A 24,561-nucleotide genomic window follows, 5' to 3' on the forward strand; every position below is an offset into this window, starting at 1 on the left:
CTCAGAAAAATAGAAATAGAGAGGAAACTAGGTTAGGCTGATTAAAAAAACCATCTGCAAGAAGACATACAGCTAATATTTTACTTAATACTGAAAAAGTGAATACATCCCTTTAAATTAGGCAAAAGCAAAGGATTTCCACTCACTATGGTTGCTATATAATTCTTGAGAGTCTACTTAGTGAAAATAATGCAAAACAGGGAAATAAAAGACACACAGAAAAATAAGAATATTAGTTCCCTTGTTTACAAATGGCATGATTATCTACATACAGAATCCCAGGGGATCTAAAAAGCTTTAAAAAAACATTAAAACTTTTAGAAGTAAATTAGTTCAGCAAGATCAAAGGACCAACAATAATTAATTTTATCTTTATATGCCAGCAATGAGTGTATGGATACCAAAATTTAAGACAATCTACTATTTATAATGACAGGAAAAAATACATGAAAATTTAACAAAACAGGTGTGTGATCTATATCCTGGACAAAAACTGACAAAAACGATTAAACGTTGTAAAATTGTCAATCCTCCTCAAATTTATAAAAGTTTAACACAATTCCTATTAAAATCTCAAAAAAATGGCTTTTGGCAGATACCAACAAGATCATTGCTTTATTTGAAAAGTAAATAAATTAGAAAACTAAAACAAATATAAAAAGAATAAAGTGTCAAGAATCAGTCTACACAATTTCAATACAATAATCAGTACTATATAGTATCAGTAGAAGGTTAGACACACACACAGTGGAACAGCATAGAGAAAATCCACTAATAGTCTAAATAAAGATGCATGCCCAACTGATTTTTTTTTAACTGAAGGTACAAAATAAATTCAATTGAAAAAAGCTATTCTTTCACCAATGTTGTTAAAGCAAGTAAATATTCAAAAGCAAAATCACCAACTTCAACATACCTTACACTTCATACAAAAACTAACTCAAAAATGGAACACCAACTGAAAGTAAAATGCAAAAATGTAAAATTTCAGGGAAAATAGGAGAAGACCTTTGGGGTCTAGACTTAGGCAAAGAGTTCTTATACTTGACACCAATACCATGACCCATATGATAAAAAAAAAAAAAAAAAAAAATTGGTAAACCAAACTTCATCACAATTTTAAAACTTTTGCTCTACAAAAAGCCCCATGAAAATACAAACTTTAGTTTGAGGGCATATATTAGCAAACTCTGTATCTGAAAAGGGACAAGTATTTAAGATATACAGAAAATTGTCAAAAATTGTACGGTGTGATGGTGCATGCCTGTGATCCCAGCAACCCAGAAGGCTGAGGCAGGATTGGATGTTTGAGACCAACTTCAGCAACTGAGAAAAGGCCCCAAGCAACTTAGTAAAACCCTGTCTCAAAAAAAAAAAAAAAAAAGTACTTAGAATGTGGTTCATGGGTAAAGCACCCCTGGGTTCAATCCCCAGTAACCCCACTACTCTATATCTGTATGTATATATACATACACATATATATATACACACACATGCACACGCACACACACACACACACTCACAAAAGACATGAACCAGGATTTCATCAAAGTGAGTAAATGAAATGCAAATAAGCAAATGAAAAGATGCTCAATATTATTGCCATCAGGGAGATACAAAGTAAAGCCACAATGAGATATCATCACTATGCACCTATTGGGATGGGTAGGAGAAAAAAGTACTGACACAATGCTGTGAAGAAGCAGAAATATTAAGAAACTGGATATCATGTATTGCTAATGGGATTGAAAAATGACATCCTGTCTGGAAAACTCGTTGACAGTTTCTTATAAAATTACACATGCTGTATGATCCAGTAATGACAGGCTTGGTCATTTCTTCCAGATAAATAAAAATTAATGATCACGTGAAAACTTGAACATATATTTTTTATAGCAGCTTTGTTCTAATACTCCAAAACTGGAAACAACTTATATACATAACAAATAATTAAATTATATAAAAAATGTAATATACACAATTTATAACTATTTACCAGGCTAGTTGCCAATTTTCTAATCTTACATGGCATATATAAATTCAAGACAGAATTATGTCATTTATTCTAACTTAATATTGATGGGAAAGAGGATATATTTGGAAATCCCATATTTCTGAAGCTCACAGTTTAGGAAATAAAACTTTTATTTTTTTTAAACTTTTTGATCTCACAATCATTTAAAATGTGTTATGCATTTTCTCACTTTTTAAAGTAGAATATGCTAATGGAAATTTAACTTCAATTGAATAACTTTAATAATTGAGGATTAGGGATATTACTTTCTGTAAGAAATATTATTAATTGTGCATTTGATGGTTTTTAGTAGTGCTTCTAGGTTTTTCCTTATTGTTGGGGAGTGTGCTGTTTCACAGTAGTGCCAGTGTATGAATCCTTTGAGGGAGGGCAGTTAATACCTGAAATCCATTCTAATTTGGTATCTATAAACTTCTGTGGATAGAAGCTTAAGATTGTTAATATTCTTTAGCAGCCAAGACCAAGTTAAAACTGACTGAAATAAAGTAAGTTTATTTTCATGCATGATCCTTGTGCAAATTAGTTAAGAACCACTTTGTTAATTCTAGACATTTCTTTGATCATGTAATTTCAAGTTCTTAGTTTTGCTTTGGCATCTGAGGCATTCAAAAATTTGTACTCATTGTAAACTGAATGGCACATTGTTTTTCTATTGAAGTTTTTCCTCGCAAGTACAATCAAAAGTGATGTATCCCTGACTTAGTATAGGCCAAAGACTCCACTAAAGATGAGTTTCTTCTTTTTATGACACATTCTGACATTTATTCAATTCATATGATCAATAACAGTGTTTTGTAACATTTCGCTATGGAATCCTAGTTCTGATATACAGTTTCCAAAAAGCAGAATATTTATCTTAGTAAGTTTCCAATGTATTGAGTTTGACAGATCTTCCCTATAAGAAATTAGTGTGTGTGTGTGTGTGTGTGTGTGTGTGTGTGTGTGTGCGCGCGCATGCGCACAAAACCTATTGGATACAATCAGTAGTCCATAAACCTTAAATTGAAAAGCAAGAATCCAGAAATAGTTAAAAAAAAAAAGTTGTGGCCAAGATACTACTGGATTCTTTAAGTCCTGGCTGATTTCTTGCCCATCACAGTTTTATAAGGCTTTATTATTCTTGCATTCCTGTTGGGGCTACTTTTCTGTATGTACAGAAAATCTGTTTCACTTGCAGACTAAAACACAGAAGTGTGTATGAATTCTCCTTAAATCCTTTTTTTTTCCTCTACAATATTATGTTGAAATGGAACTATTAAGAGCCTGGGATTTGAGTGACTTTTTGGAATAGAGTTCCCTGACGAATTGCTTTGGACAGGACACTGTGTTAGACTAAATAAACTCTTTTTGATTTCAGATATAAAAATTCCCTATTTATTCTATAATTTAAATATGCTTGTCAAGGAACAAACTTTAAATTTCATACGTACAGATCTATCTTTAGTAAATATACTTTGCTAGGCTGTTACATAAGTCCTGCTGTAAGTTAATAAGGTAAAACAATATAAAAGTCATACAAAGACTTTATACCCTTATAAAGACCTAACATCATGATTATAAAGGAAGAAAATGCTAAGGTATAATATGCATTTAAAATATCATTTTCCTGTTTTTTGTATTGAATAATTATATGTGTAATTTCTGCTACCATGATAAACTTTGTTCAAAAAATACAAAAATTATGTCAGTCATAGCAGCAACATAAAAAGAACCATTAGTCCTTTTTCTTTTAGAATAACAGATTGGATACTAAATCAAATTAGATACTTCTTGGTTCTCTTGAGTAATAAAAACCTATTTCACTATAATCATAAATTATTTCAAAATTAATTTTGGAATAGGAAAGTATTCTAAGCAAATAAACTTCATTTACTGTCATAAAAATGCTACAATTTAAAATTTTCTTTACCACTAAATAAATTCTGTTTTTTATGACACTTTACAAGAAGTGTTACTTTTATTAGGAAGCTTTTCTTAATTTCATAGAAACATTTTATTTTTAAATTATACTTCTAGCTGTGTACTGCCTGTACTGATAAACATAATATGCTTCCTGCAATTTAGAGGAAGATATTAATGTAACTCATTATTACTTTGACTCCTATTTTTCAAAAACCAAAAGCCCTTCAAAAGACTTCTGGGAGAATTTTAAAATATGTACGTATATATTCTTTGTGTGTGTGTGTGTGTGTGTTAATAATGGAACAAATATCTGCAATGATATATTTTAAAATGTTGGTAAAGTAGCTGTGTTTAACTTGAAAATTAACAAAATTCAAAGAAAACTACATCAACCAAAATACTACCTGCTATCTACTTTAACATTAAAAAGTACTTCAGATTAATGCTATGTGGATGATCATTGTACTTTTTGTTTAGAAAAGAACTTCTTGAGACATGGATTCAATCATTCTCATATATTTACTGTTGGTATAAAGTGAAATAAAAACATTTTTATACCTTTATTTAGTTAGTTTTTAAAAAAAAAATGTGGTGCTGAGGATTGAACTCAGTGCCTCACATGTACTAGGCAAGGACTCTAATACTGAGTCACAACCATAGTTCTGAAATACAAATATCTTAAAATTGCATAGGTGATTAAGTTTTCAGACTAAAAAACATTTAATTGGTTTAGTTTTTCTCACAATTTTAGAAAACCATCATCTTGTACTAACCTAGTAAGTAATGGTGTTTTCACTGCTGTGGCTAAAAGATCTGGCAAAAACAACTTTAGAGAAGGAAGTTTATTTGAGGACTCACAGTTTCAGAGGTCTTGGTCCATAGACAGTTGGGTCCATTCCTCAGGGCTCAAGGTGAGGCTGAACATCATAGTAGAAGAATGTGGCAGAGGTAAGCGGCTAACAGGAGGCAGTAGAGAGAGACTCCACTCACCAGATACAAAATATATACCCCTAAGGCATGCCACCAGGGACCCACCTCCTCCAGCCCCACCCTACCCACCTTCAGGTACCACTCATTAATTCCATCAGGGGATTAATTCACTGATTGGGTTAAGGTTTTCATAGCCCAATCATTTTTTCTCCTCGAAACCTTCTTGCATTGCCTCACAAGTGAGCTTTTCTTTTTTTTTTTTTTTTAATTTGTTTTAATTAGTTATACATGACAGTAGAATGCACTGTCATGCATACTTTGATGTATCATACATAGATCACATGTGAGCTTTTCAATGATAACCTTGGGTCTAGTTTTCTTTTCTGGCTGCAGCTCTGCTATGGTGTCAATGATTTTTCATAAAATTCCCTTTTCTTCATCAGTTTTTCCCAAGGAAAGAAGTTACATATTAGAAACCACTAATAACATAACATGACTCTGAAAATCTAAGAAAAAGCTAAATTTTACACTATAGGAGTTAACTCCATTAGGTAACACTAAATTGTTATTATACAAGCTAGGACTTCATTTTTTGAAGGAGTGACAAAGGAAAAACATGATAAAAATTCTCCTAGATAGTTTCTCAATGACTACCCGCCCCCACAAACACACACACATTCTAAAAGTCCTAGAAATGTTATTGGCTGAGTATTCAGTGAGTTACAAAACTTAAATAACTCAAGGGACTATGGGTGAGTAAAAGAACCCACTAGATATTATGAGCATTAGTGACTTCAAAATGCAAACGTTAAGCTCCCAATTATTTTGTTGCATACCATCTGTGACTAATGAAACAACCACAAACACACAGGCTGAGCCATATTATTGTGTATATTGAAATGTTGTAAGTCTCCCCAAGGGTAAAAAATGCAGCCTGATATAAACAAGGTTTAGGTATCAAATATAAATCTCCCTAAAGAAATCTTATAGGGTGAATTTTGGGTATTTAATTCCATTTTAAAATATATTCATCATTTTAACATAATGTACTTCCAGAGAGTTAACATAACTCAGAAAACAATGTCTCAGAAAAATAATTGAAAATATTTTTTTCTATTTTTTAACTTCATCTGATAATGAGCAACTGAGATAGTAGGAATCAAAGTGCTAAAAAGTTATAAGACATTAAATAAATATAAGTAAAATTATTACAAGTCAGTTTAGAACAAGTAAATTCAAATATTAGTCTCTGATTTCTAAAATTCAGCAAATAGTAATAAGTTAATTTTATTATTTACAGTGATCTTTTTATGTGTTAGCAATTATTGATACTTTATATTAAATTAAAATAGTACATATATATATTTTCTTTTCACTTATCCTTTATTGCTAGAGATATCTTGGTTATTTAAGGCAGTTTGAAATAAATATATTTAAATAGCAGTTCATTATATTCAAGTAAAATGATGTCATTAAATATTTTCATATCCATGTTCAATGCTACTTTTCTAGTTAGTTTACAGTGCTTTCCAGTTTGCATTATATTTAGTATGTAGGAAAGTTTTTGTTCATATTCAAATTGTAAAACTAAAATCTGAACTTTGATTATGAAAACTAAGGAAAAGTTTGCAATGCAGCATGATGTTAAAGACAGGAATCCAATAATCTCCCTAACTGAAGTGCACAGATTAAAAACATGTCTATGGACAGGACAGGACTGAAAATCTTCATAGTTAAAGGAAGATGAATATGTTTTGTATACAACGTCTGACAGTTCAGTAACTTGAAAATATAATCTCCTAGTAAAACAAAATAACTTTAGATTAGGAAAACCCTACTTCTAAATTAATATCTGCACTTTAGCATCTGTATAGGCTCAGTATATGTTCCCATAATTTGAACACTAGAGGGAGTGTATAAAAGAAGAAACCAGAGCCAAACATAGATATCACCTCCTTTCTCGGAGTTTTGTACAATGTTCGGTCTCACCAAAGTGATTTGTCTATTTCTTCTATCTTTTTTTTCAATTTAAATAATATTCCATATCCCCTTTATATGCCATTTTCCAGTTAATACAAAATTTGAAAAGACTAGTGACAATGAAAACACACATTATTTAAGCCAAAAAAGGAAATGCTGTAAAATATGATATACTCTCTCTTCACTTTAGTTTATATATTCTATGAGGAGAAAACATATCTGATTTTAAAGATATCATTCTAAGTGTTTCAAATAGTTTGCCATCCCTGTGCCTAAAAGATAAAATGGTTACTCTCAAATAAGAACCAGCCTTTTTCTGATGGTGAAAACCTGAGAACCCAGGCCAAATTCACAGTTTATGTAGAAAAACCATCTCCAGAATTTCCATATAGGAGGGACAACTTGGAAGCACTCGATAGGAAATTAAAAGGGTGAAGATTTGATGAGTTGATACTTTTTAAAACTCAGAACTTTGTCTGACACATAGTAAGTATTCACTATATTATCTCTTGCTTAAAGATCCTTTGGTCATTTCAAAAGATAATATTATAAGCAACTCAGTGAGACCCTGTCTCTAAATAAAATACAAAATAGGCCTGGGGATATGGTTCAGTAGATAAGTGTCCCTGGTTTCAATCCCCAGTATCAAATATATATATATATATATATATATATATATATATATATATATATATATATACCTATTCTGTAAAACTCAACTCTATATATGGTTGAGTTTTACAGAATAGGTATATCAAGAGTAATACATTATGCAATCACAGGAGGGTTAACACAAACTCCCTCCAGCCAACGCACACATCCCTCCAATATGTAATAGACAAGAGCCCACATGAAATGCATTTAATAAATATCTATTGTATGATCATTCTGTGCAAATTGTGACTATCCGATGGAAAGTAAAAGGTGATAGCTTTGATCTTTAGATATTTTAGAGCAAAAGTTTTGAGTTGGAAAAGATCCAGTTATTTATTAGTTTCACTTAATGAGCATCTACTGCATGTAAGCCACTGTTCTAGAAACTTTGGATACACAAAGAAACAAAACAGAGGACATCAGCGTCTAGGAGATGACATTCTAGCAGTGGGAAACAACAATAATTCATATGTGAAATAAGTTGTTCAGTGTATCAAAAGCTGATTAGTATTAAGAAAAGAGAAAATTTAAAACAAGAGCTATCATTACATACATTGTTACCAGAATAGGCCACAGTGAGGTGACCATTGAGCAAAATTTGAATGAGGTAAAAGAGTTATCTCAAGAGCATCTTAGGCGTGAAAATGCACATAGCACATTTGTTCATAACGTAGTAAGATTACCATAGCAAACACAACGAGAACTAGATAGAAAGTAGTAAGAAAAGCCAAAGGGATAACAGGGAAGAAAGGAAAATCTTGCAAGGACAGGTAGCCACTGTCAGCACTTTGAGTTAAATGGGAAAATTGCTACAGGAATCTGAGTGTTATAAAGAGTTAGGTGAGAAAAGGAGGAAAACACTCAAGAAAGTATTGTAACAATCCCAGTGAGAACGGATATTGTCCTGGACGAGGGTGGTGACAGTAGAGAAGTTAAAAATTGGTCAGATTCTGAAAAGTCTTTGAACATAGATCCAACCAATCTTTCTGGTGAGATGGATATAGTGCATAAGAGAAGGAAGAATTGATAATGGCTCCAAGGTTCGATGATGGAGACAGCTCCAACTGACTAGTTTTGGGGTAGGGAGATCGGAACACAGTTTTGGACACTGTGAGGTGAAGATGCCTCTTAGGCGTCCCAATAGAGATAAAGAATAAAATGTTGGCTATACAAGTTCAGATAAAACGTCTGGGCTGAATATGCAGATTTCAGAGTCATAGACTTAGTGGTGGAATTTATACACAAGACCAAATAAAAGGACCAAGAAAACAAGTGCAATTAAAAAAAAAGGATTTAAAAAATTGGGTTAAGATATTCCAGAGGAAGAGTAAGTAAAGACATCAGAGAAACAAAAATCAGTGAGGTGAGATAGTCTGCAAATTCTTCAAGACAAGTGAAGAAGGATTAATAAAAAAGACTATCAGGTGCTACCAATAGGTGACTTAATATTAGAAGCTAGAACCATTTAATTAAATAACAGAGCCATTGATAACCTAGTAGAGGCAGTTTTGGTATAGTGTTGAGAGTACAGACCTGACTGGAGCGGGTTTAGGAAAGAATAGGTGATAACAAATATACATGATTTCAATTTTTTTGTAAAGGGGAATAAAAGTATAATGATAATTTTTAGGAGAAGTAGATTCCCTAAAATTTATTTATTTTAGGGGAATTTATTATTTTTTTCCTATTTGTATGCTGATAGGAATCATCTATGGAACGAGAAAAATATGATGGTATATGAGAGAGAGGAGAAAAAAAAATTGTACTAGGGATTAAATCCTGTAGGACTTACCCACTAAACCACATCCCCAGCTCGTTTTTTTTTTTTTTTTTTTTTTTTGTGTGTGTGTGTGTGTGTGTGTGTCTGTGTGTGAGTGTGTGAAAGGGTCTCACTAAGTTGTGTAGGGCCTTACTAATCTGCTGAGGCTGTCTTTGAACTTGAATCCTCCTGTCTCAGCCTCCCAAGCCACTGGGATTACACGCTTGTGCCACACACCCAGAAAGAGAGGAGAATCCTTAATGTTGTTTCCCAGTAGATTAGAAAGAACAGTCTCTCACACACAAGTGGAGTGATTGGTTTCGGCCCCTAATACCCTTAATAACTATTACTTGGAATTAGATACTGAAGTTCCCATTCCTAATCAGATAATGAAAATGAGACTTAAAATGTTGAATTGAAGGTTACATGGTTTGTAACAAGCAGTGAAAAGTTAACAGGCTTTTAAAAAGAAAATGCACAGAGAACAACTGTGAAGTCAGATAAGCAAATATGAGATACAGACATAGTGACAATAAACATGGGGAGTATAGATACCAAGTTGGATAAAAAGATGTGATGTAGATTGACTGTGATGGTCCCTGTGCTACTCACCGAAGGGAAGACACAGAAAAAGTCAAATAGGTTGGAAGGTTAGATTTGAACATGTGACTTTTCAGGGGGTTAATTTTTTTTTTTTAAGGAATGGTACAAATTAATGAACTTAAGTGGTATTTTGGTTAAATTTGTAGAAAAGGCAAAGGTAACCCCAACCTGCATGTGCTGCCTTGGGGCCAGAGAAGTCTGCAGATGGTTATGGGGAAGTCTTCCTGAGGCTTAGCTCTCATTACCACTGTCTCCCAGGGTGTGCTTGTCTGAAAGATGGTCTGCTTAATGCAGAGTTAGGAGCTTACACTTTGTGCAAGTTGGTTATGTGGTTTATGTGATATATTTCACCTGTTCATTTAAGTAATGAACCTCATTTAAGTCATACAAGGGTGGAAGGCCATTTTTGTCTATGGCCAGTTTTACAGTTCCAGTACTAATTCATGTTGGTCTGATTGTTTTTCCCAAGTGTTGGGCCCACACATTGCATTCAGCTCCCCCTGCCAAACATCACAGTCTGATTTCTTGACACCCTGAAGAAGATTCAGTCACCTGGTTGGTTCTACAGTTTCACTGATTTCTCGAGTGTTCCCCTTCTTCATGTAACTGGTGAAGAAAATATTTGAGAGTTCTTCAAAGCCATTCCATGAGGTCGAAGTAGTAAGCAGGTAGACACAAGAGGCACAGAGCTCCAGGTTATCTGGCCCTGTAGGGCCACAGGAGTGAGCTGGGCGGGGCCTGGGCAACTCAGCAGTGCACTGAGAGGAGCTGCAAAGGGCTGCTGCAGGGATGCCTGCCAGCGCTGGGCTCTGTCCAAACACTGGTGAAGCAGGAAATTGTTGCGACTCTGCAAAAAAACCGTCTGTGGCCACTTGACATTTTAGGTAATAGGACAGTGAGTGATCTTTTAAATAGGGGAGTGGCCTGAAGAAAACAGTGATTAAGATTTAGCTGGCAGAGTTGGGGATGAATTGACTCGGGGGAAGCAGAAAGATTAGTGCTAGGTCTATTAAAACATCATCCATGAAATTAATAGCATAGGTATTAGAGAGAGAGCGGTGGGAAAAAAAAGGCAGCCAGTCTGAAGTCTCCTGCTTAGCAATGATGTAATGCGTTTGTTGCATCTTGAACTTTTCCCTTTATAGTCTTGACAGCCTTCACCAAATATAACTTCTATTATTATTTGGATAATAGCTCACTACTGAATTGTGAGTTTCAAGATGACAGGGACCACATACATATGTTTGGCTCACTCTTTTATCTACGTAGTAAGTATCCCCAAAGAAATGTTTGAATAGCAAATAATCTATAAAGTATATCCAAAAAAGTGGATAAGGAAACTGAAGAAAGGAGGAATAAAGGAAAAGAGGAAGGAAAGAGAAAAGAGGGAAGACTAAATAGGGGGGGAAAGATAAATGATAGGGGAAATGCAGGAGGAGAAAGAGGAAAAAACATCAGGATGAATATGTTGCTGCCAGGAATAGGGAAGTTTGAATGGACAAGGTTTAAAGCAGGAAATACAGAATTCAACTCCATCATTTGTCTTTATATTGGTTCACTTCTTTGTTTCTGCCATCTTGTATTAAAAATAATTACAGTAACCTCAAAGGGTGACTCTGAGGATTAAGTAAGCTAACTCAGAGCAGCACCTGGTACATCTTGAGCACTGAACAGATGTCAACCATGTATGTCATCATTACCACGTTCACCGTATGTCTTCTATAATGGGTGCTGTGCCATAGAGCAGGGACACCATTATAACTTCTCCTGTCTATACAGCAACAGAGGTAGAAGACACATAAAACTAACTCATGAGTCAGACAAAAAAAAAAAAAAAATCTCCCTTCTAGTCAGAGTTGCCACTGACCTCATTCATGAACTGTCAGTGAAAGGAAATAGCTCATTTTGGGCTGTGCCCATTGTCCAGAGTTCCCATTTTTTTTTCCCAAATCCTAAAATTCACACATGTACCTTAATATTTTTTTTCAGTTAAATCTTTATTTCCTTGTGAAAGTTTCAAATCCCTTGAAATTTTTCAGTTTAATTTTTTACTTTATTGTGAAAATGGAATATAAGATAGGGGAAGTGATGTATGAAAATGGGAAGGTCTATTTTAAAAGTAGGTCGAGTGATAAAAATAAGTCAAGTAAATGTAAGTAAAGATAATAAATGGTGTTTTTAAAGATAACACAGATAAGATAACAAAAACATAAAGTCAAAATGCTTGATGAAGGAGCCTAAGGAAAGAAAAAGGTAGAGAAAGCAAACATTCAGTAACACTGAATACTTAGGAAGAGCTGAGAGTAGTTCTCAACAAGTGACTTCCCTAACTCCAGGGGTCTGTTTTAGTGTCTAGTGATATTTTGAGTTCTTACACTGCCATCTAGTTGGTAGAGACCACTGAGGTGCTAACCACCCTAACAACACACAGGAAAGCATTCCACAACAAAGATTCAACTATGCAAAAAGTCAGCATTGCTGAGTTTAGGAGACATTGACCTAGAGATTAAAGGTTGAAAAAGAAAGAATGGAATAGATCAGATCATAGATCAGATCCAGTCTCTACTTTGAGTCAAAAATCCTGAGAAGTGTCCCCCATGCCCATCTGATTCTCTCAAACTACTACTTTCTCCCCTGCTCATCCATTCATGTGTGTTGGCCTCCTTGTTTTCTGCAAACGCATGGGACACTTGACTACTATGGGTCCTCACACTACTGTTCCCTCTCCTTGGACTTTAAGTGCTGCTACAGTTCCAAATGGCACACTCCTTCACCACCAAGTGTTTCCTCCATGGCTGTCATGGTATTCTCTCAACAAGGATTATTCTGGACCACCCTATTTTAAATTGCTCCTTCTTCCCAACTCTGTTTATTCCATTATCATCTTCTATTATTTCAGAGGACTTGTCATCTTCTAATATATGATATGATTTGGCATTTATTACACTGACCTATTTTCATGCCCTCCCCACTGACTGTAATTCCACGAATTTTGTTTGTTTTGTTCACCACTAAATCCCCAGCAACTAGAATAGTGCCTCATGTAGAGTAGGTCCTAAACAACTATATGTTGAAAAATTGAATAAAGGAGCTCAAGACAAATTAAAATAAGAATAATGACAATTACCTATGTAGGGCTGACTTGTGCATGAGAACTATACTAACTGATTTATATATAATCATTTAATCCCCAATAATTACCCTATTCTGTAGAAAACCTTATTATTGGCATTTTAAAAAGGAAATGAAGGCGAAGAACATTTAATGTGCTAAATATTGCACAGCAGCAATGTGCAGTGAAGCAATCTGGCTTCAGAGTTTGAGATCTTACCCTTCTATCTAATTCTATGTTAATGAGCACCTATTGTGCTCAAAATTCTCCTATTGTAAAAAAAAAAAGGAATAAAAAGAAAAAAGAAAAAAAATAGAATTCTAAACATGCATCAAAAACATCATCTGATGGAGGCAGTGGTACACATCTGTAATCCCAGCAGCTCCGGAGGCTGAGGCAGGAGGATCACAAGTTCAAAGCCAACCAACCTCAGCAACATTGAGGCACTAAGCAACTCAGTGAGACCCTGTCTCTAAATCAAATACAAAATGGGACTGGGGATGTGGCTCAGTGGTTGAATGTTCCTGAGTTCAATTTCCGGTACCAAAACAAAACAAAACAAAACAAAACAAAACAAAAAACATGATCTATTCAACGAAGAGATAATCACACATTATTCTATATGTAATTAAATAGACATAAAATATCTCTGATATTTGGGTTTTAAAATTATAAAGTTGTCTTCAGTTAGTTACAGTTGAGCTCTAGAGTCACATTATCACACAAATTAAAGGGACTTTTTACTTTTTTAATCATTCTGTCATAATTTTTCAGATATCACATTCAAATTAACATAAGTATAGACATGACATACCTGTATAAGATCTGTTGTTGCAAGGTATATGAAACAGTAAGGGTTTAATAAATTTTTTAAGGAACAATAACTGTTAATTGTTTTCTAATGCATTTTTATTCTTTGGCAATTCTCACTGAGAAAGATTTGCTTCATAAATGTAAGTTGTGGTGTTAGTAGCATGTATGAAAATCACATGATATAATAACAGGATTTTCTAATGTCAAATAACAAAGCAACATATACACAAACTTGCAGGGCTTGTCTTTACATTTCTAAACGATGATGCATTTACAGGAGTTATTACATATCTTATTAAGCAAAGTTTCAATTCATTAACTCAGAAATCAATTTAAATTGAAGATAAAATAAATGCTCCTATCTTTGCAATCTATTTATAAGGCCTTTACACATTTTTTAAGTCTAAAGCACCCTACCAGAGGTGAAGTTCACCCTAGGAAAGGTGATGTTCTTCAAGAGCAGGTTCTTTAGTTTCTTCATGTTTGCATCTTTTAGGGTATTCAATATAATACTTACACATATTAGGAATTCAAAATATAGCTCATTATTCATAAATTAATGTCACATGGGAAACCAAAAATGGGATGACCTCTGGCATAAGTTTTAAAAGAAAAATATACTTTATTTACAATGAACTCTGGAAACATTTTGTCCTTTTTTATTGTATAAGCATTTTTTATTGGTTGTTCAAAACATTACAAAGCTCTTGACATATCATATTTCATACATTAGATTCAAGTGGGTTATGAACTCCCATTTTTACCCCAAATATAGATTGCAGAATCACATCGGTTACACATCCACATTTTTACATAATGGCATATTAGTGACTGTTGTATTCTGCTACCTTTCCTATCCTCTACTATCCCCTCTCCCCTCCTCTCCCATCTTCTCTCTCTACCCCATCTACTGTAATTCATTTCTCTCCTTGTTTTTTTTTCCCATTCCCCTCACAACCCTTTATATGTAATTTTGTATAACAATAAGGGTCTACTTCCATTTCCATGCAATATCCCTTTTCTCTCCCTTTCCCTCCCACCTCATGTCCCTGTTTAATGTTAATCTTTTCCTCCTGCTCTTCCTCCCTGCTCTGTTCTTAGTTGCTCTCATTATATCAAAGAAGATATTTGGCATTTGTTTTTTAGGGATTGGCTAGCTTCACTTAGCATAATCTGCTCTAATGCCATCCATTTCCCTGCAAATTCCATGATTTTGTCATTTTTTAGTGCTGCGTAATACTCCATTGTGTATAAATGCCACATTTTTTATCCATTCATCTATTGAAGGCCATCTGGGTTGGTTCCACAGTCTAGCTATTGTGAATTGTGCTGCTATGAACATCGATGTGGCAGTATCCCTGTAGTACGCTCTTTTAAGGTCTTCAGGGAATAGTCCAAGAAGGGCAATAGCTATATCAAATGGTGGTTCCATTCCCAGCTTTCCCAAGAATCTCCACACTGCTTTCCAAATTGGCTGCACCAATTTGCAGTCCCACCAGCGATGTACAAGAGTACCCTTTTCCCCATATCCTCGCCAGCACTTGTTGTTGTTTGACTTCATAATGGCTGCCAATCTTACTGGAGTGAGATGGTATCTTAGGGTGGTTTTGATTTGCCATTTTGTCCTTTTTTGTAGCCACATGCACATTCTGCAGTTTTTGGAAAGTACTAAATTGTGTGTACTTGTGTGTGTAATTATAATATACATTTATTCAAATACATTTTTGTCCAACTTAGAGATACATCCATCAGGGTTTTTAAAGAAGAAATCACTGATATGCCACTCAGTTGCTCCTTAGAATAAAAACATCAGATTATAGCCATCTGCATTTCTTTATTTCATTTTCATATACCCAGGATTTGTAATCCTGAAAATTATGAAGCTAAACCTCAAGCAATCTCTAATTTTTTAAAAGGTGGGGGTGGTTATGGCAAACAATCACTTGTTTTTTCTCTTCACTTAGAGTCATATCTTCCTACCCAGTATTCTCTGGACATGTGGCAAAACTGATGTTTGTATGAGCTTTTGTTCCAAAAGAAACATTCCCTGATTCTCTCAATTTTTTTTTACAGCCATTAGATACAGGGGAAAAATTAAAAACTACTGAAGTTAGAAGGCAATTCATTTGAACAGTATTTTTAAACTAAAAATTTTCCAACAAATCGCCATGTAGTTTGAAATCTTAGACTAAGGTTTGGTATTATGAAAGAGCAAATATACACCCATATGTTACCTTTCATTGTGGTTCTATGGAAGAGACCCTGTTAGAAACCATCAAGTTTAGTTTGCTTTTTCCAGATAAGTCTGGCATATGTTACCTGCATCGTAACTGAGTCATTGGACACAGGTGTCCAATTAATTCACTTCAAACATTCTGGAAGTAACCATTTACCTCAAACATGAACTGAAGTAACACTTGCAAAGTTTAAGAAAGAGTAACAAAGATCATCAGTACAAGTTATGTCCTACAATATTAATACTTCTTGCCGAAAAGTTGGGATTGGAAATTTAATTCCTTTGGAATCCTCATGTCATTTCATTCTCAGAAAGAAAAATAGCTTCTGCCAAATAAGGCTATATTTGTCCTGAGTTGATAGGTCACCTAGTGAGGGTACTTTGAATTGAGCATTAGTTAGCTATTATTTTTTCATTTCAGTTAATGTTACTTTCTGGCTCTTGTTTAGAGCTGAAGTAGTGCTGACTTTGGATTTCCAGATCCTACGGGAAACCTCAATTTAGAGCAGTTCTTCCTAATGACCTGACTTTCAATGTAATGAAAACATTTCTGTTAATTTTACACTACAACAGAAACAAACAGGATTGTAGAATAAGATATTTCATGCACCACTTATATGTGGAGGGATATTTATATGTGGCTTACAATTGATAGCACAATACAAAACTATTTATAAAATATACATAATATCATTAGCCTATTTAATAATGTTGCATGTGGTTAAGAATTCAAAAGTTTCTCTAATTCATCAATCATATTAAAAAGAAAAACCACCATCAAATCCCAACGATCTTGACAGCTCCTGCCTTCAAGGGCAATTTGATAACAATAAAAGAAAATAAATCTCAAATTATTTGTTATACCTTTATTTTATTTATTGATTTTTATGTGGTGCTGAGGATCAAACCCAGGGCATGTGCTAGGCAAACGCTCTATTGCTGAGCCACAACCCCACTTCCCAAATTATTTTTATTCATTGAAAACACCTATGTACAATGCTAGGTATCAACAAATACTCATGTTGTTCCTTTTATGTTCTCAGCCATACTATTCAAAAGCTATGCAATATTCTCATCAACATTTTTGAAGACAAAACAGGTTAAAGTCAATTCGCTGCCCCATCTACTTATTTGAAAAATGCAAACTGGAAATTCTTATTTATTCACTACTAATTTTACCTCAATGCTGGTGCTGGAATTTAAGTGTATCCCCAAAAATGATAGTTATAATGAAGACAATAAATTATATAGCAAGCCTTAAAGTAAATGGATTATTAGCTTCACTCTGAATTTAGGAAACATTGTCCACACATATACTGCTGCTGGGAATAAATATGGTGAACACGGTCTGGAAGAGATTTTGGCAATATGGATCAAAAACCACTAAGCTTTATATCCTTGGCTTCTAAGAAAATGTAAAAACAACAACAACATACAAAAAACAATTGATCTTACAGTGAAATGCCCAGGCTCTGACAATAAAATATCTGATATTGAAGCCTCAGATTTTTCACTTAAAAGCAAATGACCTTGAGCTAGTGCCTTAACCTTCCAGGCCTTATTTTGCTTATCTGTAAAATGGGAGAAAACAGTAACTTTTTCATATACTTTGATTAAATGACTTAATATGAATAAACTCACTTAAAAGAGTACACATAAAAAAGTGCAACTTATCTGTATAGCTATGTTTATTGCCAATGCTATTTTTTTTCTAATGACATTCAATAACCACAAAAATCGTAATAATTAGAAAACCCACATTAAGGGAAGTATGAAGTAACTAATGGCTAATCTATAATGGTTAAGATCTAATATTATTCAGGAAAATAAAAAATACCATAATACATAATTCATGATTTTTATAACTTTATCTACGTTAAAATATGAATACAAAAGGACAGAAGGAGGGATTGGGATGTAGCTTAATGGCTTGCTAGCATGTACAAGGCCCTGGCTTCCATTTCCAGCACCAAATAAATAAATAAACTTGAAGGAAATGTAGTAAAATGTTTAGCATACTTATTTCTATATAGTATTAAAAATAGTTTTTATTTGTTCCTTCTAAATTTTTCTAGACCTTATATAATATATGTATTATATATAATACATATATTATGTATATGTATACATAATATATATGTATATATAATATATATAATGCACACATATATATATATATACACACACACACTATGTTACTTCTAAAATTTAAAAAAAAAGAAGAAATTGGTTCATTGAAAATGCAGTGCCCTTTGTTGTGTATTAATCTCGCATTTGCAGCTTGATGTCAGTTTTGCACGTGTCAATCAAACCAAATCAGCACACTATTGGAATTTTATCATGCAAGTCTCAAAAATTGCCCATGAAATTTTTCATGAACTTCCTCTGTAGAAGGTTCTGTAGTTTATTTTGTTTGGGAAAATATGCTTAGCTCAAACTTGTATTTCTATCTCTTTTCCTACATTTAGATTTAAATACCTGAGATCCTTACAGCAGCAAGGGTAAAAAAAAACCTAATCCAGGTAACAATGAAACCTCTTATATTGATTTTATTATCTATTACTTCACCGTTGCCTGAAGCACACTATTACTTTAAGGTGGCTTGAATTTCTTATCAGTTAATTCTCAGAGTGCTGAATGGTTTAATTCATTGGAAAGAGACAATGAGGGATGGTTATTGGTTATCTTTATTTTCTTAGAATCATTTCTTTCTCTTGGTAATATGCTTAGCAATCATGCTTAAGAAAAGCAAATATATATATATATATATATATATATATATATATATATATATATAGTATTTGTTAAATATAACCCAATTTGGGAAGGTAGGCTGTTGTATAAAGTAGTAAAAGAACAGCTATTCCTACTATTAAATGAACCGTTAAATTCCATTCATTCACAATTTCAGAACTTGGAAAATACTCCAGAGATTATTCTCTGTAATTTGTTTTAGTAATGAGTTTATATGCCTGGATTCATTAACCAAAAACACTGTAGAATTTCCCAGAGCAATAAATATGGAACTCAGATAAGCTATTAAAAAAGAAGAAACATTTAAAAGTAAAAATATTTTGTAGATAATTGTTAATTCTGTTTTCATCAATCATAAATCAAACCATTTGCTATAGATTTTCAGTTTTCAAAATTAAACTTTAGTCTAATAAATGGAACTTATTTTGTTTTATGACAGTATAAGAAAAATAATGGGTGTTTTCCAGTTCACAGCCACAACGCTAACAAACCTGCCCACTCATGGGGGCCAGTCTTTGAGTGACTCTTCCATGTTACTGACACAATGATTCATTTTAACAGGTCTATTCAAGTGCTTTCAAAAAAAGTTATATATATATATATATATATATATATATATATATATATACACACACACACACACACACACACACACATACACACATATATATGCACACATATGTATATATATATGGTATATATATTTCTTGTTTATTCAATTTCTATGACTTAAAATTGTACAATGAAATGCTACAAGAAAAGTTCAAGGTTATAAACAGTCTAACTTAAAAAAGGATTGAGCTAAAATAGCAGTGAATTTTGTTTTCAGATAAAGGCTATTATTTAGAGATACTAATCTCTCTCCAACCAATGAGATCTGTGATTCCATATCAACACCTACATTGATGCAAAACAACTTATTAGTGAGTTCTTCAACAAAGAACAGGCAAATTACTTCTAAAGATGCTGGATTATTTGAGAACTATTTTTAAAAAGCAATAGCTTTGTTTCTACATTTTTTTAGTGAAAAAGAATCATCAACATCTGCTACACTAGTTAAGGTTAATTTTATCCACTCTTTTTCTTTCTTTCTTATTTCTTTTCCTTTTTTTTCAATGTAAAAGAAAAGCAACGTGGGTTAATCCCGTATTCCAGAGTTGTTATCTATTAATTCCTTTTCTTCCACCTTTGAAAACCTATCCACTCTACAAAGACAGATTCAAAATCTTCCTTGTTTGACATTTCATTTCTGTAAAGGTCCTACCCTTCACAGAAGTCTCTAGTATTTAAATATAACATTTGGATATGAGAACTTCCGTATATGGCATTGTTACACTTATGCTAATCATGATGACCTGGACTCATTGTAAGTTTCTTAAATTCATATCTTATTGTCCCTTTTAAGCTTCTACTTTCTTCACCAAGGAGTACCATACTACAAATACTGGTTTATAAATGAACATGTACTCATCTTACTCTGGGGTCTGCTTTCTTTCCCTATACCCAGAGGCAGAGTGGCTACTAAAGGCAGTGATCCCTTTTTATATTGCTCATGTTGAAAAACAGAATAAACTTTTGAGCTCACTGAGGCCATATACTACAGCAATTCATCTTACTAACAGTAAAAGATGGCATAGTACTTGAAACGTGGTAGGTGCTGAATAAATACACTGAATTACATTGAAGCTTTTTCATTATTGCATAGAAGATGAAATAACTCAGATGATTCTGAAAACTCTAGTTATTTCAAGTTTTGTTTAATTACAAGGGCATAATTCTGTCTTCTTCCAAGATACATCCAATTATAAATGATTAAATAAATATAACTAAAACCCTAATCACAAAAGACACTTATAATAACAACTTTTCTTACCAGATAGACTTGATTTTGTTACTAATTATTAGTGTTTCAAGCAGCTTCTACTAAGTCCAAATCTACTTTGTTATCTGAATTCAAATGACTGAAGTCTAGAAATATATAAAGAAATGCAACTTTGAAATAACTTCCAACAAATATCCCACATTATTGACAGTTTATGCAAAGATAAAGGACAGAATATTTTCAAATTGCATTTTCATTGCAATGAAAAACAACAAAAAAAGAAACAAATATCATATGATGACTGACATAGTAATCCAGTCATAGTCACTTTGTAACTTTTAATTTCCAATCCAAGTTAATAAAAAGTTAGCATAGATTCCTGTCAAAATATATAATGGTCTAGGAGCATAGCATTGACAGTAAAGTAATTAAAATTTTTTAAAATATTTTTTTAGTGGTAGATGGACACATACTTTTATTTTGTTTATTTTTATTTGGTGCCAGGGATCAAACCTAGTGCCTCACACATGCTAAGCAGGTACTCTACCACTGAACCACAACCCCAGTCCCAAGTAATTTAAAATTCTAAATATAATAGTTTAGAGCATTTCTCTCTATTTTATATATATAAACTTCCAGAGTGTATGTGTATGTATGTATGTGTGTGTGTGTGTGTGTGTGTATATATATATATGAAATTTCAGATTCAATGTGAAAAGTGATCAATTAAAAGTAACAAATTTGCAAGTCATGAGTATAGAAACCAACAAGCTTTGTAATTTAAATTTTTCAGTGTTTCCTTTCTTCAAATTAAATAAAAAACATATTCAGTCACATATGCAGTACTCTCCAAAAAAACAGATAAATGCAGGACAACTGCAGGGTGTCATAAGTTCAACGTGCTCTATAAATATTTTCTCTCAAAATAACTCTTATTCATATTACATAAATGGTCAATGATTTGAGTCTGTTATAGTATATACACTTCCTTGTTCAAACCTAAGATGATGATGTCCACACAAAAGCGGTTGACAAGCAAAATGCATCATTTATCATGCATAAATTTCAGTTTCATGCTGAGATTTTTAGCGGAATAGACCCTGAGAGCCAATAAAAACTTCCGAAATATCAAATGAAAATTTTATCTTCATATCTCTCAGTTTACTTCATCTGCTTGGTTATGCATTACCTATGAGTTTATATTCCTTTATGAACTACCTATTTGTTTCCCTTAAAAGAGCCTCAATTAAATGAAGACTCATTTACTTGGTTACATCTTTGTGATTCTACCCAAGAACCAGAGAGACCTTAAAAGTTTCTCTGTATCTACTTGGTCTCCAAATGTCTATAGAATAGTGATGCCAAGCAGAACCATGGCCACATGTAGTTGCTTGTCATTTATTCTGTCCAAAATAGTGAGTGGACTGGCAAATCATAACAAAAGATGCAGATGCAGAATTTTGACCCTCTTTCTCTCAATTTCAGCTTGGAGAAGACAAGTTACTACGCTGCTGTAAGTTTCCCATATATGCCCCACTTTAGAAAACTGAACAATTATTAAGCATAATTGTGATAAAAAGAAACGTGCCCAATTTGTTCATTTTTAAAAATGATATGATGTTGTGAATGAAAGTACAACCTGCCTAACATGTCAAGTAAAAGGATAACAAAAGAAATGAACGGCATCTTTCGACTTGCATTTGGATGCATAACCCCTCCATCTGTCAAGCAGTTGTGAAGCAATCACCCTGGAGAAGCACTGCAACCGGGAACAAGTTTTATGCCCGCATCTTTGTCAACCGCTCTCAGGACCTTAGTAGTAATTGTTCTGTTTTAAGAGCCTATAGGAATGAATTCGCCATTTGCAAAACAGACCCTGGCAAGGGATGGGCCATTTCAACAGACCTAAATCTTATCGTGGGGCTCAGTTCACGGAGGTAATAGGAGAAGGAAGGAGTGACTCTTTTCTCAAATGTGGATTGGAAATTAAGGGAGAATGATCTCTAGAGGCCAACTATACAAAACAACCCTCAATTTCCTTCCCCTTAGCTTCAAAAACAGAATTACACTTTGGGGTATAGACTATGAACGCCCCACCCCTTCTCTTTCCGCCCGCGGCCACCACCACCTTCAAAGTTAAAGTCAGCGCTCGCGCAACTGGGGCTGCGGGCTCCCTCACCAAGAATTCCACCAGGAGCCCATTCAGTGGGGGAACAGCGCTCTGGGATTCTGCCACTAGCTCTGCGACGCCACCAGCAGCCAGGCCATCTCTTATTAGACCTCACCCCTCCCAGCCCCGCCCTCGGCCCCGCCCGGAGCCAGCACCAGAGTTAATCTCAACCCCAACGTCCCCACTCCTTTCAATCCAGATCACTAGCCAGGAGGTGGGGGTGTTCGAAGGGGGCAGAAGTGGGGTGGGGGAGGTGAAAAATCAAAACAGTCCCAGTTCCTGGTAGTCAGGACGCAAGTGGCAAGACCCCAGCACGCGCGCGACAGGCGCGCGCGCATACACACACACACACACGCACACACACACACACACACTCGCTCTCGCGCGCCCCATTCCCCAGGTTCAATGCCTAGTGGCGACAGGATGAAAGGAAGGAGGTAAGGAAGGACAGATGGGATGGAGAGAAGGCCCGGAGTTACTGTGTGAGTGACATTCACAGACAGCAAGCCATTCTTAAGGAATTATGAAAGTGAGAACGTCCCAGATCCCTTCATATCCCCAAAGCTGGATTCTCCTGATAGTGGCCCCGATCGCTTTCTTTCTAGCGGGGCTCTGGGAGGCGGGGAGGAGAGCCAAAGCCAAGTTTCCCCATACTGCCCTCCCGGGCTTGGCCCAGGGCCCAGAGCCCGGCCCCCCTTCAGCCCCGGCTTAGGGAGGCTGCCAGGCGGGGAACAGACGTGCCAAGGGACTCTGGAAGAGCACGACAGCAGAAGAGGGGGCATCTTGCACGCTCTGGCCGGGTTGCTCATGCCTTCTTCTGCTGACACACCCCCAGTTAACCCCTTCCTCCGACTCTATACACACTCACATACAGAGATACGCTCTTGCGTTTATCCTCCCACCATTCCAGGTCCATCGATTAAAACACTAGTTGATTTTCTTTCTGATTTAAAAAAAAAAAAAAAAAAAAAAAAAAGTGGAACAACAACTCTTCTTGAGAGTCGCCGAAGCAGAGAAAGTCCGTCTGCAGGCAGATTTCTGTAGTTACCTAGGAGTTTGGAAATCAGGAGGTCCCAAGCAAAAATGGGACCCAGAACCCCGAGGGGATCTAGGCGGCGAACTCGCTCCCCACCCGGACCCTCTCACCTCCTTAAGTTCTTTGGCCACGTCCTTCAGGTCGCCCAGGACTAATTCCAGATCCTCCACGATGATCTTGATTTGTTCCTTCACCTTGGTTTTGGAGGCTGCCGGCTGTCCCTCGGCTGGAGAGGACGAGGAGGGGTGCCCCTTGGACTTGGCTGACATTCTTTGGGGGCAAGCGACGCAGGTCAGGACAGGCGGGCGAGCCAAGGCTGCTGCGCGCCCCCGTCTCTGGAGCTGCTACAGCCGCTTCCACTCCAGTCCCCCCACATCTTGGGCGCTCCCTGGGCAGCGGCGGATGGCTGCGCTCCGCGATCGGCCAGGCGTCCGCACTGTGGTGCTGCCATCAACTCCCGAGACGCGGCGCTCGGCGCGGGGCTGCAGACGGGCGAGCAGCGCGCCTGCGCCTCCTCCTGCCGCCGCCCGCAGCTCTCGCGCACACACGCGCTACCTCCCCACGGGTGGAGAGGGGCTCTGGGCTGTGCCAAGGTCTGTCAGCGGCAGTCCCCGCCGCACTTCAACTTCCTTCTGGGGTCTCTCCCCAACCCCCTTGGCATCAAGGTTCCGGGAGACATCGCGTTCTACCCGCCCCCTCGTCTGGATCCTGAAATGCCCCCATCATCGCAGCCTGCTATGAATCTTCTCACATGT

At 35.4% G+C, this 24,561-nt stretch overlaps 1 protein-coding gene across 1 annotated transcript in view; it reads right to left on the reverse strand.

The window, feature by feature from the left end:
* Prr16 (proline rich 16) overlaps nucleotides 1-24,255 on the reverse strand; it is a 276,904-nt gene extending 252,649 nt beyond the window's left edge. The window contains exon 1 of the mRNA XM_026396201.2: nucleotides 23,917-24,255. Coding sequence (XP_026251986.2) covers nucleotides 23,917-24,075 — 159 coding nt within the window. The 5' untranslated portion in view covers nucleotides 24,076-24,255. The remainder of the gene's footprint in view (nucleotides 1-23,916) is intronic.
* Nucleotides 24,256-24,561: the final 306 nt, after the last annotated feature.

Source organism: Urocitellus parryii, chromosome 1 (assembly GCF_045843805.1).
Source record: "Urocitellus parryii isolate mUroPar1 chromosome 1, mUroPar1.hap1, whole genome shotgun sequence".
Taxonomy (NCBI): Eukaryota; Metazoa; Chordata; class Mammalia; order Rodentia; family Sciuridae; genus Urocitellus; species Urocitellus parryii.